Source organism: Perca fluviatilis, chromosome 24, assembly GCF_010015445.1.
Source record: "Perca fluviatilis chromosome 24, GENO_Pfluv_1.0, whole genome shotgun sequence".
Lineage (NCBI taxonomy): Eukaryota > Metazoa > Chordata > Actinopteri > Perciformes > Percidae > Perca > Perca fluviatilis.
This window is the reverse complement of record NC_053135.1, coordinates 20,803,907-20,820,673: the sequence shown is the minus strand read 5'-3', so window position 1 is coordinate 20,820,673 and position 16,767 is coordinate 20,803,907. Positions and strand designations below refer to the sequence as shown.

Sequence of the window (16,767 nt, the reverse complement as noted above, 5' to 3'; positions counted from 1 at the left end):
AGAGGGAAGAACACACTAGACCATGTATACTCTAACATAGCACACAGAACTGCTCCTCTCCCTCACCTGGGCCAGTCAGGTCACATAAACTACTCCTGATCCCAGCATAAATCCCGGTCAGAAGGACTATACAGCCAAGTAGGACTATCAAAAAGTGGCCTGACACTGCCCTGTCCCAGCTCCAGGACCTGGTCTGACCCTGCCCTGTCCCATTTCCAGGACTGCTTCCAATAAGGACGTGGTTGTGTGCAATATGTTACAGAACAGAGCCCTTTGTTTGTTATGATTTCATCTTGCTTGTATGCTGCACAATTTACATTACAGCAGAGGTGAACAACTGAATGTGTACTCAGAGTTCAATGTTCCTATACTAGTTCAATTAGTATAGTATTAGTATTTTGTCTTTTAATTGTTTTTACTTGAATACTTAAATTTAAAGAAAATAAATAAGAACTGTTTTCATTCAACATTGTGCCCATTATCATCATCAGTGATTAAGTAACTTGGACTTTTAAAAACACATTTTTAAAGGATATCGTCTAATTATCGTTATCGTCAAAATCTGAAAAAATATCGAGATATTATTTTTTGTCCATATCGCCCTCCCCTAGTCCTGAGACCACTAGACTACCTGTAAAGGGTCCTGAGACCACTAGACTGCCTGTAAAGGGTCCTGAGGTCACTAGACTACTTGTAAAGGGTCCTGAGGTCACTAGACTACTTGTAAAGGGTCCTGAGACCACTAGACTATCTGTAAAGGGTCCTGAGACCACTAGACTAGCAGTACTGTGTCTCACCTGGGGGACAGGTTGGGGCAGGGAGGGGGGGAGGGTGAGGCAGACTCCCCCACCCCCCCATCCCCCTCCCCTCTGGGTGGTTGGGGGGCTCCAGGTCCTCCGGCCTGCTGGGCTTCCTGGGCCTGGCGCTCCAGACGGGTCTGGCGCCGGATGGTCTGGTCCTTCTCCCGAACCATCCTCCTCAGGGTGTGGACCGTGGAGTTAGTACTCGCATACACATCCTGTACAAATACTACTCATTACTACACATATACTACACAGATACTATACAGATACTACACATATACTCTGGTACTCATAACTACCCTAACCCTAACCCTCCTCTGGATGTGGACCGTGGAGCTGGTGCTCGCATACACGTCTTGCAGAGATACTCTGGTACTTTACTACAAATACTCTGATACTTTACTACACAGATACTCTGTTACTCTACTACACATACTACACAAATACTCTGATACTTTACTACACATCCTGCAGAGATACTCGTTACTACACATACACTACTGTTACTACTTTTGTATTGAAATTTTAGCAGTTCAAGTCCAGTGAATAGCTTGAAATGGTACAAAGGTAAGTGGTGAACAGAAAAGTAAGGTTACCCAAAACTGAAGAATAATGTACATTTCAGTATTTTACAAAAAGGGCTTTTTCAGGGAACAAGAAATGGTTTAACAATGTAAAGCTGTTCTGCAGCAATGGAGGTTGATCAAGCTTTGAAAGTTGGAACACACTGTGGTACCGTACTCTCGTGAGCATTATTTGAACAGTATTGTACTCCAGAAAGTAGTGTGTTGCCATAAAAATGGCGGGAAAAGGCAATTAACAATGGAAGAGAGACAGACCATCATAACACTTAAGAATGTTGGTCTTTCCTACAGAGAAATTGCGAAGAAAGTCAAGGTGTCAGTGAGTACAGTATTCTTCACCGTCAAAAGGCACTTAGAAACTGGGGGAAACTCTGACAGGAAGAGGTCTGGCAGACCCAAAGCCACAACAGAATCAGAAGACAAGTTTCTGAGAGTCAACAGCTTGCGTGATAGGCGGCTCACAGGACAACAGCTTCAAGCACAGCTTAATAGTGGTCGTAATAAGAAGTCTCAGTTTCAACTGGAAAGAGAAGACTTGGAGCTGCAGCTTTGATAGGTTGAGTTGCAGCAAGAAAGCCATTGCTAAGACGTCAAAATAAGAAAAAGAGGCTTGCCTGGGCCAAGAAACATCGTCAATGGACTACTGAAGACTGGAAGAAGGGGTTATGGACAGATGAAAAAAAATTTGAAATCTTCGGTTCATCACGCAGGATTTTTGTACGCCGTTGAGTAGGCGAAAGGATGGTTCCTCAGTGTGTGACAACAACTGTCAAACATGGAGGAGGAAGCATGATGGTCTGGGGCTGTTTTGCTGGATCCAGGGTCGGTGATTTGTACAGAGTGAAAGGAACCCTGAACCAAAACGGCAATACCACAGCATTTTGTAGCGCCATGCAGCACCCTCTGGTATGCGCCTAGTTGGTCAGGGGTTCATCCTACAGCAAGATAATGACCCAAAACATAAGTCCAAGCTATGCCAGAACTACCTTAGCAAAAAAGAACCAGATGGAGTGGCCAGCACAGTCCCCAGACTTAAACCCCATTGAGCTGGTTTGGGATGAACTGGACAGAAAAGAAGAAAGAAAAGAAGAAAGAAAAAGAAAGCAAAGCAACCTACAAGTGCCACACATTTATGGGAACTTCTGCAACAGAGTTGGGAAGAACTTTCTGAAGAATATTTAATTTCCATTTGTTCTATTCTTTCATTTCAGAGTACAATAAGACATTGAACTGCATGAATTTCAATAAAAATCTGGAAAAATTGGGGTGTTCTAAAACTTTTGACCGGTAGTGTGTGTGTGTGTGTGTGTGTGTGTATGTATGTATATATATATGTACGTGTGTATATATCTAGAGATATCTAGAAATATATATAGATGTATATAGATAGTGTCTGGTCTCCATGGTGACCAAATGTGTCTGGTCTCCATAGTTACAGGCAGACTGACCCGGATGTGGTCCAGCTCCTTGTTGGTTTGCATCAGCTGTTTCTCCAGCTCAACGATCTTCAGCATCGCTTCATTCTCCACGTCCAGCAGACGCTCCGACATCTGAGAGACAGACAGGTACACAGAGAGAAAGACCGGTCAGACAGACAGCTAATCAGAGAGAAAGGTACACATGGTTAAGGATCTTCAGCATCGCTTCATTCTCCACGCCCAGCAGACGCTCCGACATATGAGAGATAGACGGGTCAGTGAGAGAGAGAGACAGGTACACAGAGAGGCAGGTCAGACAGACAGCTAACCAGAGAGACAGGTCAGACAGTCAGGTCAGACAGACAGCTAAACAGCAATACAGGTACACAGGGTTAACAATCTTCAGCATTGCTTCGTTCTCCATGTCCAGCAGACGCTCCGACATCTGAGAGACAGACGGGTCAGTGAGAGAGACAGGTACACAGAGAGACAGGTCAGACAGACTGCTAAACAGAGAGACAGGTCAGACAGCTAAACAAAGAGACAGGTCAGACAGACAGCTAAACAAAGAGACCGGTCAGACAGACAGCTAAGTAAGGGGGACAGGTACACAGGGTTAACGATTTTCAGCATCGCTTCATTCTCCACGTCCAGCATCTGAGACACAGATGGGTCAGTCAGAGAGAGAGACAGGTACACCGAGAGAGACAGGTCAGTCAGAGAGAGAGACCGTTACACAGAGAGAGAGAGAGAGAGAGAGAGAGGTCAGTCAGAGAGTAAGGTCAGTCAGAGAGAGACAGGTACACAGAGAGAGAGACAGTTCCGTCAGAAAGAGACATTTACACAGAGAGAGAGACAGGTACACAGAGAGAGAGACAGTTCCGTCAGAAAGAGACATTTACACAGAGAGAGAGACAGGTACACAGAGAGAGACAGTTCCATCAGATAGAGACAGGTCAGTCAGAGAGAGAGACAGGTACACAGAGAGAGACAGTTCCGTCAGATAGACAGGTCAGTCAGAGAGAGAGACAGGTACACAAAGAGAGAGAGAGACAGCATCGTCAAGCAGATGCTCTGTCTCTCTCTGTAACATGTCTGTCTCTCTGTAAGCTGTCTGTCTCTGTAACTTGCCTGTCTGTCTCTGTAACCTGTCTGTCTCTGTAACCTGTCTGTCTTTCTCTGTAACCTGTCTGTCTCACCTTTGCCAGGTTCTCCTCCAGTTCTTTGACCCGTTCCAGAGCAGCAGTTTTGGTCTCTGTAACCTGTATGTCTGTCTCTGTAACCTGTCTGTCTCTCTCTGTAACCTGTCTGTCTCACAATTGCCAGGTTCTCCTCCAGTTCTTCGACTTGTTCCAGAGCAGCAGTTTTGGTCTCTGTAACCTGTCTGTCTGTCTCTGTAACCTGTCTGTCTCTCTGTAACCTGTCTGTCTATGTAACCTGTCTGTCTATGTAAGCTGTCTGTCTCTGTAACCTGTCTGTCTCACCGTTGCCAGGTTCTCCTCCAGTTCTTTGACTCGTTCCAGAGTAGCAGTTTTGGTCTCTGTAACCTGTCTGTCTCTGTAACCTGTCTGTCTCTGTAACCTGTCTGTGTCTGTCCTGTCTGTCTCACCGTTGCCAGGTTCTCCTCCAGTTCTTCGACTCGTTCCAGAGCAGCAGTTTTGTTCTCTGTAACCTGTCTGTCTGTCTCTGTAACCTGTCTGTCTCTGTAACTTGTCTGTCTCACCGTTGCCAGGTTCTCCTCCAGTTCTTCGACTCGTTCCAGAGCAGCAGTTTTGGTCTCTGTAACCTGTCTGTCTGTCTCTGTAACCTGTCTGTCTCTCTGTAACCTGTCTGTCTATGTAACCTGTCTGTCTATGTAAGCTGTCTGTCTCTGTAACCTGTCTGTCTCACCGTTGCCAGGTTCTCCTCCAGTTCTTTGACTCGTTCCAGAGTAGCAGTTTTGGTCTCTGTAACCTGTCTGTCTCTGTAACCTGTCTGTGTCTGTCCTGTCTGTCTCACTGTTGCCAGGTTCTCCTCCAGTTCTTCGGCTCGTTCCAGAGCAGCAGTTTTGTTCTCTGTAACCTGTCTGTCTGTCTCTGTAACCTGTCTGTCTCTGTAACCTGTCTGTCTCACCGTTGCCAGGTTCTCCTCCAGTTCTTCGACTCGTTCCAGAGCAGATTTGCTTCTGTATCTGTTACATTATGTATTCTATGTAAAGCTGTCTGTCTCTGTAACCTGTCTGTCTCACCGTTGCCAGGTTCTCCTCCAGTTCTTCGACTCGTTCCAGAGTAGCAGTTTTGGTCTCTGTAACCTGTCTGTCTCTGTAACCTGTCTGTGTCTGTCCTGTCTGTCTCACTGTTGCCAGGTTCTCCTCCAGTTCTTCGGCTCGTTCCAGAGCAGCAGTTTTGTTCTCTGTAACCTGTCTGTCTGTCTCTGTAACCTGTCTGTCTCACCGTTGCCAGGTTCTCCTCCAGTTCTTCGACTCGTTCCAGAGCAGCAGTTTTGGTCTCTGCGTCCTCCAGCAGCGTCCCAACGTCAAACACGTTGTCCAGGTACGCCTGGATCTGGACCTGCAGCCTGTCGCTCTCCGTGTGCTTCAGCCTCTGAGAAAGACAGACAGGCAGGGAGACAGGTCAATGCACAGACAGACAGGGAGACAGGTTAATGCACAGACAGGCAGGGAGACAGGTAACACAGGGAGAGAGAGACAGGCCTGGATCTGGACCTGCAGCCTGTCGCTCTCCGTGTGCTTCAGCCTCTGAGAAAGACAGACAGGCAGGGAGACAGGTTAATGCACAGACACAGGCAGGGAGACAGGTTAATGCACAGACAGACAGGCAGGGAGACAGGTTAATGCACAGACACAGGCAGGGAGAAAGGTTAATGCACAGACAGGCAGGGAGACAGGCAGACAGGGAGAGAGAGAGACAGGCCTGGTATAGAAATCGTTTATTTTTATATTTTTATAAAAGCGTCTTAAGACAGACAGACAGACAGACAGACAGACAGACAGACAGCCAAACAGACGCCCTTCTCTGATTGGCTGAGAGCGATGATGTCACCTCCAGGTGTTCGTCCAGGTTGAGTTTGGTGAAGTCGTACTGCAGGTGGACTCTGAAGTTCATGTCCTCCACCGAGTGGACCACGATGTTGATGAACTGCATGCAGGCCACCTGGCAACATTTACCACAGCAACAGGAGAGACACACTCTGTTAGCAACCAGAAGATATCATGTCTAAACCTCTGTAATATTCATATATTTATATTTATAAATGTAATGAAACTAATATGTGATTTATTTCATAGTATTAATTATAGTGTGATAGTGATAGTGTTAGTGTGATAGTGATAGTGTTATTGTGATAGTGTGATAGTGATAGTGTTAGTGTGATTGTGATGGTGTGATAGTGTGATAGAGATAGTGTGATAGTGTTAGTGTGATTGTGATAGTGATAGTAATAGTGATTGTGATAGTGTGATAGTGATAGAGTGATAGATTGATTGTGATATTGTGATAGTGTGATAGTGATAGTGTTAGTGTGATTGTGATAGTGTTAGTGTGATAGTGATGGTGTGATAGAGATAGTGTGATAGTGTTAGTGTGATTGTGATAGTGATTGTGATAAAGGGATAGTGATAGTGTGATAGTGTTAGTGTGATTGTGATAGTGATTGTGATAAAGGGATAGTGATAGTGTGATAGTGATTGTGATAGAGGGATAGTGATAGTGTGATAGTGATTGTGTGATAGCGATTGTGATAGAGGGATAGTGATAGTGTGATAGAGATATTGTGATAGTGTGATAGTAATTATATTAAAGTGAATCCGTCGTACCAGGAAGTCGATGTTGTCGTCTTCATTCTTAAAATGTTCCATCAACTTCTCAAAACGCATCGACTCTGAACACACCTGCAACAGATCAATCAGTCAGTCAGTCAGCCAATCAATCAGTCAATCAATCAATCAGTCAGTCAGCCAATCAGTCAATCAGTCAGCCAGCCAGTCAGCCAATCAATCAATCAGTCAATCAGTCAGCCAATCAGTCAATCAGTCAGCCAATCAGTCAATCAATCAGTCAGCCAGCCAGTAAGCCAATCAATCAATCAGTCAGTCAGTCAGCCAATCAGTCAATCAATTAATCAATCAACCAGTCAGTCAGCCAATCAGTCAATCAATCAATCAGTCAGTCAATCAGCCAGTCAATCAGTCAATCAGTCAATTAATCAATCAGTCAATCAATCAGCCAGTCAATCAATCTATCAGTCAGTCAGTCAATCAATCAATCAATCAATCAACCACCTGTGTGTGTGTCTCTGTGTGTGTGTCTGTTTGTGTATGTGTATATGTCTCTGTGTGTGTGTCTGTGTGTTGGTGTGTGTGTGGGTGTTGTTTACCGTTTTGAAGTGGTCGAAGGCTGACAGGATGATCTCGTGTCCTCCTCTGACCAAACACACGGCCGCCAACAACTCCAACACCAGAGCCTTCGTCCTGACGGACAGAGAAGTAAGTCAAGTTTATTCATTTATTCATTTAGCACCCTTCAAAACCCTAACACCCTAACACGCTAACCCTAACACCCTAACCCTTATTCATTTAGCACCCTTCAAAACCCTAACACCCTAACACCATAACACCCTAACCCTTATTCATTTAGCAACCTTCAAAACCATAACACCCTAACCCTAACACCATAACACCCTAACACCATAACACCCTAACCCTAACACCAGGGATACGAGGTACAGAGCAACAGACAGTTATAACAAAACCAGGGATACGAGGTACAGAGCAACAGACAGTTATAACAAAACAGTTGATACGAGGTACAGAGCAACAGACAGTTATAACAAAACCAGGGATATGAGGTACAGAGCAACAGACCGTTATAACGGGAGGGTACGATATAAAACCTAATGATTATAAAAAGTAGAATGAACGTAAAACATAACCCCACAGTCAAACAGAAAGCAGTCCTGTGTCTGTAGTCTGTCTGTAGTCTGTGTCTGTAGCCTGTAGTCTGTGTCTGTAGTCTGTAATCTGTGGTCTGTAGTCTGTAATCTGTGGTCTGTAGTCTGTGTTTGTGTCTGTAGTGTGCAGTCTGTAGTCTGTCTGTAGTCTGTCTGCAGTCTGTGTCTGTAGTCTGTAGTCTGTGTCTGTAGTCTGTAGTGTGCAGTCTGTAGTCTGTCTGTAGTCTGTCTGTAGTCTGTGTCTGCAGTCTGTGAATGTGGTGTGTAGTCTGTGGTCTGTAGTCTGGGTCTGTAGTCTGTGTTTGTGTCTGTAGTCTGTAGTGTGCAGTCTGTAGTCTGTCTGTAGTCTGCAGTCTGTGTCTGTAGTCTGTGTCTGTGGTCTGTAGTCTGTGTCTGTAGTCTGTCTGTAGTGTGCAGTCTGTAGTCTGTAGTGTGCAGTCTGTAGTCTGTCTGTAGTCTGTCTGTAGTCTGTGTCTGCAGTCTGTGTCTGTGGTGTGTAGTCTGTGGTCTGTAGTCTGGGTCTGTAGTCTGTAGTCTGTTTGTGTTTGTGTCTGTAGTCTGTAGTCTGTGGTCTGTAATCTGTAGTCTGTCTGTAATCTGTGGTCTGTAGTCTGTAATCTGTAATCTGTAGTCTGTAGTCTGTGTTTGTGTCTGTGTCTGTAGTCTGTGTCTGTAGTTTGTAGTCTGTGTCTGCAGTCTGTAGTCTGTAGTCTGTAGTCTGTGTCTGTAGTTTGTAGTCTGTGTCTGCAGTCTGTAGTCTGTAGTCTGTGTCTGAGTCTGTAGTCTGTGGTCTGTAGTCTGTGTCTGTAGTTTGTAGTCTGTAGTCTGTGTCTGCAGTCTGTAGTCTGTCTGTAGTCTGCGTCTGTAGTCTGTAGTCTGTAGTCTGTGGTCTGTAGTCTGTAGTCTGTGTCTGAGTCTGTAGTCTGTGGTCTGTAGTCTGTGTCTGAGTCTGTAGTCTGTGGTCTGTAGTCTGTAGTAGAGCACAGGACCTAAACACAAATGTCTGTGCTATGTGAACTGAGAATATAGTTCCTTTACATCAGCGGTCTTCTACGGTTTTTAGGCCGAGGAGCCCTCACTACATAGTGTATAAAATTGAGTTGCGTATTAAATTGGGCCTACAGTAACGTGTAGGGTGGCCTAAAGCCTTCATACAGACCTTTATATGTTGCATACAATACTAAGTTATTAAAATAATTATTATTGACATATTCACATATTTATATATCGTGTTTTAAGTAGTGCTGTCAAACGATTCAAATATTTAATCACATTAATGTCATAGTTAACTCGCAATTAATCGCACATTTTTTTTAATTTATTTTTGTCCCGTTATTTTTTTCTCATTTTAATGCTCTTATCAACATGTAAAAGTGGATCGGCTTGCTTTGTGCTTTTGTTGCCTGGCTTGATGAGGGGGGAGGGGGGGGCGGAGAATTGCCATCAGCTGTGTGCTCGGCCATCAGCTGTGTGCTCGGCCATCAGCTGCGTGCTCGGCCATCAGCTGCGTGCTCGGCCATGAGGTGCGTGCTCGGCCATCAGCTGCGTGCTCGGCCATCAGCTGCGTGCTCGGCCATCAGCTGCGTGCTAGGCCATCAGCTGCGTGCTAGGCCATCAGCTGCGTGCTCGGCCATCAGCTGCGTGCTCGGCCATCAGCTGTGTGCTCGGCCATCAGCTGTGTGCTAGGCCATCAGCTGTGTGCTAGGCCATCAGCTGTGTGCTCGGCCATCAGCTGCGTGCTCGGCCATCAGCTGCGTGCTCGGCCATGAGGTGCGTGCTCGGCCATCAGCTGTGGGCTCGGCCATCAGCTGCGTGCTCGGCCATGAGCTGCGTGCTCGGCCATCAAGTGGTATTTCAGACTGGACGTGCTGCGATGATAGCTCCGTTCACAACCACAAAACACACACATCACTTTGGTCTCGTCAATGGAACCATTTGGCAACTTTTTAAAAGTAAACTTTCCATTCAGAATCTTATTGGCATCCATTTCGGCGTCTCATGCTCGCCATCCACTCAAAACGTAATGTTAGCTTGCTACTCATTTGTGCCGCGTGGCTGTTGTTGTGTTTCCGGTCTAGCTAGATCCGGTGTGGTGTTGTAGTTTTTCTAACGTTACTAGTTGTTGCAACAGCATGTGAAAAAAACTACAAAGTTTGCTAGGCCAAAAAGAACGTTAATCTTGCACAAAAGAATTGACCCATTAAAAATGGTTTGCATTAATGCCGTTAATAACGCATTTAACTGACAGCGCTAGTTTTAATGTTAAATATACATGTAGCACAGTATAGCCTAAATGTATCTGTGGATGGCTACCTTAGTGGCTACCTTAGTGGTTACCTTGGTGGCTACGCTAGTGGCTACCTTAGTGGTTACCTTAGTGGCTACCTTACCTACAGGCCAGTAAGCATGTCATCAATGAGTACATTTAAAAACAAATCACAAATAGGCAGATTTATCTTTGCTAATAATATGTTCGACTCATGTTTATGTGTATTTTCATACATATGTTTTGAAAAAAAAAAAAAAGATTAAAGAATAACTTGGGCCCCCCTGCAGTAACTCTGAGGACCCCCTAAGGGTCCCGGACCCCCTGTTGAAGATCTCTGCTTTATGTTGATCATCAGAATGGAACTTGGGACATAACCTTTGAGTTTAGCTGTGACACAGTGACATTAGTGACATAACCTTTGAGTTTAGCTGTGACACGGTGACATTAGTGACATAACTTTTGAGTTTAGCTGTGACATAGTGACATTAGTGAGATAACCTTTGAGTTTAGCTGTGACACGGTGACATTAGTGACATAACCTTTGAGTTTAGCTGTGACACGGTGACATTAGTGACATAACCTTTGAGTTTAGCTGTGACACGGTGTGAGATCTGTGTGTGAATCGTGTTTCCTGACCTGGGGTTTCTGTTGTTGAGGCTGAGGGCGATCTCGTTGACAGCGTGCGGATGTGACATCACCATGTTGAATCCATACTGATGAAGAGGAGCACACGGTTAAAGATCAGACTGAAACTACTACCTGTTTGTAATCTAAAGAGGGGAAGTGTTACCTGGTAGTTCATGATGGCTCTCAGACACATGACGCAAACATGGACGTCGTCTTTCTTACACACGAGTCGGGAGTTCTTGAGAGTCCGACGACTGGGCAGCGTGTTGGAGCGAGTCACGATCGCCGAGCTGCCAACATAAAAACATCGTATAAACATTGTAGGAACATCGTAGAAAAAAAAAAAAAAAAAAAAAAAAAAAAAAAAAAAAAAAAAAAAAAAAAACCGCTCCAAAAAAAAAAATCATAGTTAACAAGGGTTATCTGGGAAAGTTAGTGTGTAGACAAGTCTACATGTTGTACCTGATGAGTAGTTAGGGTGTAGATGTCTACATGTTGTACCTGGTGGAATAGTTATGGTGTAGACATGTCTACGTGTTGTACCTGATGGAGTAGTTAGGGTGTAGATGTCTACGTGTTGTACTTGATGGAGTAGTTAGGGTGTAGACATGTCTACGTCTTGTACCTGATGGAGTAGTTAGGGTGTAGATATTTCTACATCTTGTACCTGATGGAGTAGTTAGGGTGTAGATATGTCTATGTGTTGTACCTGATGGAGTAGTTAGGGTGTAGTTATTTATACGTCTTGTACCTGATGGAGTAGTTAGGGTGTAGTTATTTCTACATCTTGTACCTGATGGAGTAGTTAGGGTGTAGATATGTCTATGTGTTGTACCTGATGGAGTAGTTAGGGTGTAGTTATTTATACGTCTTGTACCTGATGGAGTAGTTAGGGTGTAGTTATTTCTACATCTTGTACCTGATGGAGTAGTTAGGGTGTAGTTATTTCTACGTCTTGTACCTGATGGAGTAGTTAGGGTGTAGTTATTTCTACGTCTTGTACCTGATGGAGTAGTTAGGGTGTAGATATTTCTATGTGTTGTACCTGATGGAGTAGTTAGGGTGTAGTTATTTCTACGTCTTGTACCTGATGGAGTAGTTAGGGTATAGATATTTCTACGTCTTGTACCTGATGGAGTGACGAGCGGTGCGCGGTACCGAGGACGACGGCGACGGGAGGCTGCAGTCGCCATGGAGATCCTCGATGGACCGACTCCAGGGAGAGTCGATGGACGAGGCGTCACCGCTGGCCTCCGACTGCTCGCCGTCAAACCTGAACACAGAGAGTTAGAACCCTTCAATATATCCCTTAAATATATCTAACTATAACCCTTAAATATATCTAACTTTAACCCTTAAACCTGAACACAGAGAGTTCTGGTTAGTTTAGTTTACAACAACAACAACAACAACAACAACAACAAGCTCTTCTGTTTGAGTATCAGCTGATCCTCTAAAAATCTTAAATATAAAATGTTCATGTCTTTTAAATATATCTTTTAACTTGACTGCCTTTGACTCTCTAAAATCTACTTACTTATTTTAGGAATCTCTGTGAAATAATGTGTAACATATAATGTTAATATATATATAATATATAATATATATAATATATATATATATTATAGTAAATAAATATGTGATTTAATTATAGTTTCAACTCACGTGACGGCGTACTGAGCAAAGGACAAATACTCGACCAGAACGTCCAGACCTCGATTCTCCTCGTTTAGAAACTCTCTGACCCACCTACAGACAGACAGGCAGACAGACAGGTTACCAAACGGGCAGATAGACAGGCAGACGGACAGACAGGAAAACAGACTGGTTATCAGACAGACAGACGGACAGGCAGACTGACAGACAGGTTACCAGAGAAGGGCACAGAGAGAGACAGAGAGACAGGTAATCAGAGAGACAGACGGACGGACAGAAAGATACAGACAGGTAGGCCATCAGAGAGAGAGAGAGAGACAGACAGGCAGACAGGTAGGTACCCGATGTGGTTTGTACGAAGAGAAATCTCGAGTTCTCTGAGCATCTGAGTCGACTCCTGAACTCTTCTTCTGAATTTCTGCAGACAGAAAACAAACACGTTTTAGTGTTTTATTCTGAAATCTGGTTATACTTTAGTTACCTATCACAGGAAGTCCAGTCTGTTTAAACTCTAATATCTCATCATATGACGTCAGTCTGTTTAAGCTCTAATATCTCATCATATGAAGTCCAGTCTGTTTAAGCTCTAATATCCCATCATATGAAGTCCAGTGGGTTTAAACTTTAAACCCACTGGACTTCCTGTGATGTTGCTATGACATCACAGTCTCACCTTGCGAGTGACGGCCGGGTCGAGGAAGCCTCTCAGTTTCTGGATGTAGGTGTGCGGAGGATTCTTCACCTGAAACCTCTCCTGCATCACACACACACACACACACACACACACACACACACACACACACACACACACACACACACACACACACACACACACACACACACACACACACACACACGACACACACACACACAAAGTGTGATCAGATGACATCACACCATTATATGGATGTTTTTTTCTTTGCAAAGACGATACATAAGGACGGCAATATCTAGAGAAGACTAGCCATGCCCCTTTCTGCTTACCTCATGGTAGGAAACAGTGTAAACAGTAGAGAAGACTAGCCACGCCCCTTTCTGCTTACCTCACGGTAGGAAACAGTGTAAAAAACAGTAGAGAAGACTAGACACGCCCCTTTCTGCTTACGTCACGGTAGGAAACGGTGTAAACAGCAGTAGAGAAGACTAGCCACGCCCCTTTCTGCTTACCTCACAGTAGGAAACGGTGTAAACAACAGTAGAGAAGACTAGCCACGCCCCTTTCTGCTTACCTCACGGTAGGAAACGGTGTAAACAACAGTAGAGAAGACTAGCCACGCCCCTTTCTGCTTACCTCACCGTAGGAAACGCTGTAAACAACAGTAGAGAAGACTACCCACGCCCCTTTCTGCTTACCTCACAGTAGGAAACGGCGTAAACAACAGTAGAGAAGACTAGCCACGCCCCTTTCTGCTTACCTCACGGTAGGAAACGCTGTAAACAACAGTGGCGAAGACTAGCCACGCCCCTTTCTGCTTACCTCACAGTAGGAAATGGCGTAAACAACAGTAGAAGTTAAGGCGCTTACACACCTGTAGTTCAGTGGACTCCGTGTGATTTGGGGGTGAATTTGCAACATTGTTGCATTTTTCATTTGGTTCGGTTTGCATTCACGCTGTAAACACACGTCACGTGATCGAGATGCTCGCCTGTTTATTGGACAGAATATCCGAAACTCGCCGACACTTCTGCTCTCAGAAATAACGAAGCAACACCTTATTCATAACGTCTCGGTTTCTGGTTCTGCTTTAGTGTTTCTAACATTTTAGAAAGAGAGAGAGAGAGATAGATAGATAAATAGAGAGAGAGAGAGAGAGAGAGAGAGAGAGAGAGAGGGAGGGATATAGATAGAGAGATAGGTGGAGAGAGAGAGATGGATGGAGAGAGAGAGATGGATGGATGGATGGATAGAGAGATGGATGGATGGATAGAGACACGGATGGATGGATAGAGAGATGGATGGATGGATAGAGAGATGATGGATGGATAGAGAGAGGAATGGATGGATGGATAAAGAGAGGGGAATGGATGGATGTATGGAGGAGAAGGCTGCCAACCTTACGTTAGATAAGACTCAACGTTTGGTTTTGACAACTTGTAAGTTCCCGTTATTAACGTGAGGACGAGGCCCGGGAACTTCACCAACAGCTGTTCATCACCTCCTGTCTGTTGCCATAGTTGCTGAGCCTTCTCTAAAATCACAGGTGGCAAACTCAAGGCCCACGGGCCAAATCAGGCCCCTCCAGCATTTTGATCCGGCCCGCATATCAGTTTAGGTTCACAATACATTGTTCCCTACAGCGCTCTTCACACATTAAATACATGATCAGTTCACTACTTTCATTGAATTTCAGTGTTTTAGTCAATTTTATAACAACAAATGTTGATAATAGAACGTTGAAAAACGTAGGAAAAAATGTAAAAAAAGCAGAAATAAAAGTGACAAAAACGTCAAGATAATCTTCAAAAACATGGGAAAAGCTTTAAAAAAAAAGTCCGAGTGCTGAAAAATATTGACAGAAACTTTGAAAAAAGTGACAAAATTGTTGGAAAAAAATGACCAAAACTTTGGAATTTTTGTTACATTTTGACCCAGAAAAACCAAAAGTTGCTGCAGGTCGACGTGGAAGGCAACTCAAGGGTTAAAGAGAGAGAGCGTGATGCCAGTATGATCCATCCCATAACTCCCCGTGAGTGTTGAACACTGAACACGTTTCAGTTAACCTTTTAACTAGTCTGACATCGTCAGACTCGGATTCTGACTAGAATCGGAGTCTGAAACCACTCAGTTGGGATGTGATTATGGGGCGGGATTCAACTGAACCAGGAAGTGTTGTGTTCGGCTGGCATCCAGGCTACTTGTTAACATCAATCAGCTGTGAAATCGGAGCCCATCGGCATTCTGTCTCCTGGGTCCGGACGGGTTTATTTAGGTATTTCTCGGTTCTGCAACGGTCAGGGGGTTAGGGTTAGGGTTGAAACACATCTCCAATATGCCCCGGTTCTAGACTGCTGTGAATGGGGGGGGGCAGTATGAGATGATAGTTGGGCATCAATGACTAGTTGTGTTTTTGTATTTTCCTTGGTAATGTGCCTTTGGGGGAACACATGAACTGGGGGGTCTGGGGGTCCATGTAACGCTTATCAGCTCAATTTTCTAAGCACAAACGGACATTTGGTAAAACAGAAAAATGGGTTTAAATATCCAATTTTTTTATTTATTTTTTTCCACCTTGACAAATTTAAAAATTGGATCTTTAACCTGTTTTTCCAATTTTCTGTTTTTATTCAGAGGATCAGAAATTGAGAAAATTTCAAAATTGCGTCTGAGCTCCAGACTCCAGTGCTTAGAAAATTGAACTGATAAGCGTTACACAGACCTCTGGCGGTCCTCATTCAGTCATGTTCCCTGCTGGACACCCCCAACTCCAGGTCGCGGACTTTTGGGGACGGGGCTTTCTCTGCTGATGCTCCCACGCTCTACCAGGTGAGCAATCCAGGCGCCCCCTGATCTACCAGGTGAGCTATCCAGGCGCCCCCTGATCTACCAGGTGAGCTATCCAGGCACTCCCTGCTCCACCAGGTGAGCTATCCAGGTGCCCCCTGATCCATTTTTATCTTGAGAACATGTCGGCGAGGAAGCCAAACTATACAAATTTAATTTATACTTTAATCACTGAAGTATCCGTAGAGACTGCTCTGGTTTTAGGGAAAGATTAAAATGTATAAACTTTATTAAAAGCACCCACCTGATCGCAGATCAGCTCCCACTTCTTCTCGTTGTCATAGGAACGCAGCAGACGCACCTTGTCGGGAGGCAAGTTCATCGAGTTCTGAAACACACAGAAGGTAATTCAAACATCTTTCATGAAGTCACATGACTCTGAATTATAATTATCATCTGAACAGTTTGTTTAGTTTCCTGTTTTATTTTGAAGGATCAGTCATGTTTTATTTTGAAGGGTCACTTCTCGTGTGTTCATGCTCAAATCCCCGTTGTTGCTACCCGATGTGAGTCGAGTGCAGATGTGAGTCACTTTGCGACAATGACCAGATTGAGATTTCATGCAGATTTTACCGTTAGCCACAGAATAATGAGATATAGGTACATTACATAGCAGTAATTTATTATTTAGCATAAGGCATCACATTTTCACAACATGATCCCTGATGTCAGTTCTCGATTAGAGGCTGAAGTAGCCTCCAAGAACCTGCTAACGAGAGACTTCTGTAATGTCTGAAGTAGTCTCCAAGAACCTGCTAACGACAGACTTCTGTAATGTCTGAAATAGCCTCCAAGAACCTGCTAACCAGAGACTTCTGTAACGTCTGAAGTAGTCTCCAAGAACCTGCTAACCAGAGACTTCTGTAACGTCTGAAGTAGTCTCCAAGAACCTGCTAACCAGAGACTTCTGGAATGTCTGAAGTAGTCTCCAAGAACATGCTAACAAGAGACTTCTGTAATG

At 44.3% G+C, this 16,767-nt stretch overlaps 1 protein-coding gene across 1 annotated transcript in view; it reads right to left on the bottom strand.

Moving 5' to 3' along the window:
- The window catches only part of fmnl2b (formin-like 2b), a 30,397-nt gene that overhangs the window by 11,990 nt on the left and 1,640 nt on the right, over positions 1-16,767 (bottom strand). The window contains exons 2-14 of the mRNA XM_039793231.1: positions 16,051-16,134; positions 12,978-13,058; positions 12,646-12,722; positions 12,314-12,397; positions 11,778-11,921; positions 10,812-10,938; positions 10,658-10,734; positions 7,180-7,273; positions 6,620-6,694; positions 5,847-5,957; positions 5,238-5,387; positions 2,836-2,937; positions 798-1,018 (exon numbers count right to left, since the gene is read on the bottom strand). Of these exons, the coding sequence (XP_039649165.1) occupies positions 798-1,018; positions 2,836-2,937; positions 5,238-5,387; positions 5,847-5,957; positions 6,620-6,694; positions 7,180-7,273; positions 10,658-10,734; positions 10,812-10,938; positions 11,778-11,921; positions 12,314-12,397; positions 12,646-12,722; positions 12,978-13,058; positions 16,051-16,134 (1,427 nt within the window). The remainder of the gene's footprint in view (positions 1-797; positions 1,019-2,835; positions 2,938-5,237; positions 5,388-5,846; positions 5,958-6,619; positions 6,695-7,179; positions 7,274-10,657; positions 10,735-10,811; positions 10,939-11,777; positions 11,922-12,313; positions 12,398-12,645; positions 12,723-12,977; positions 13,059-16,050; positions 16,135-16,767) is intronic.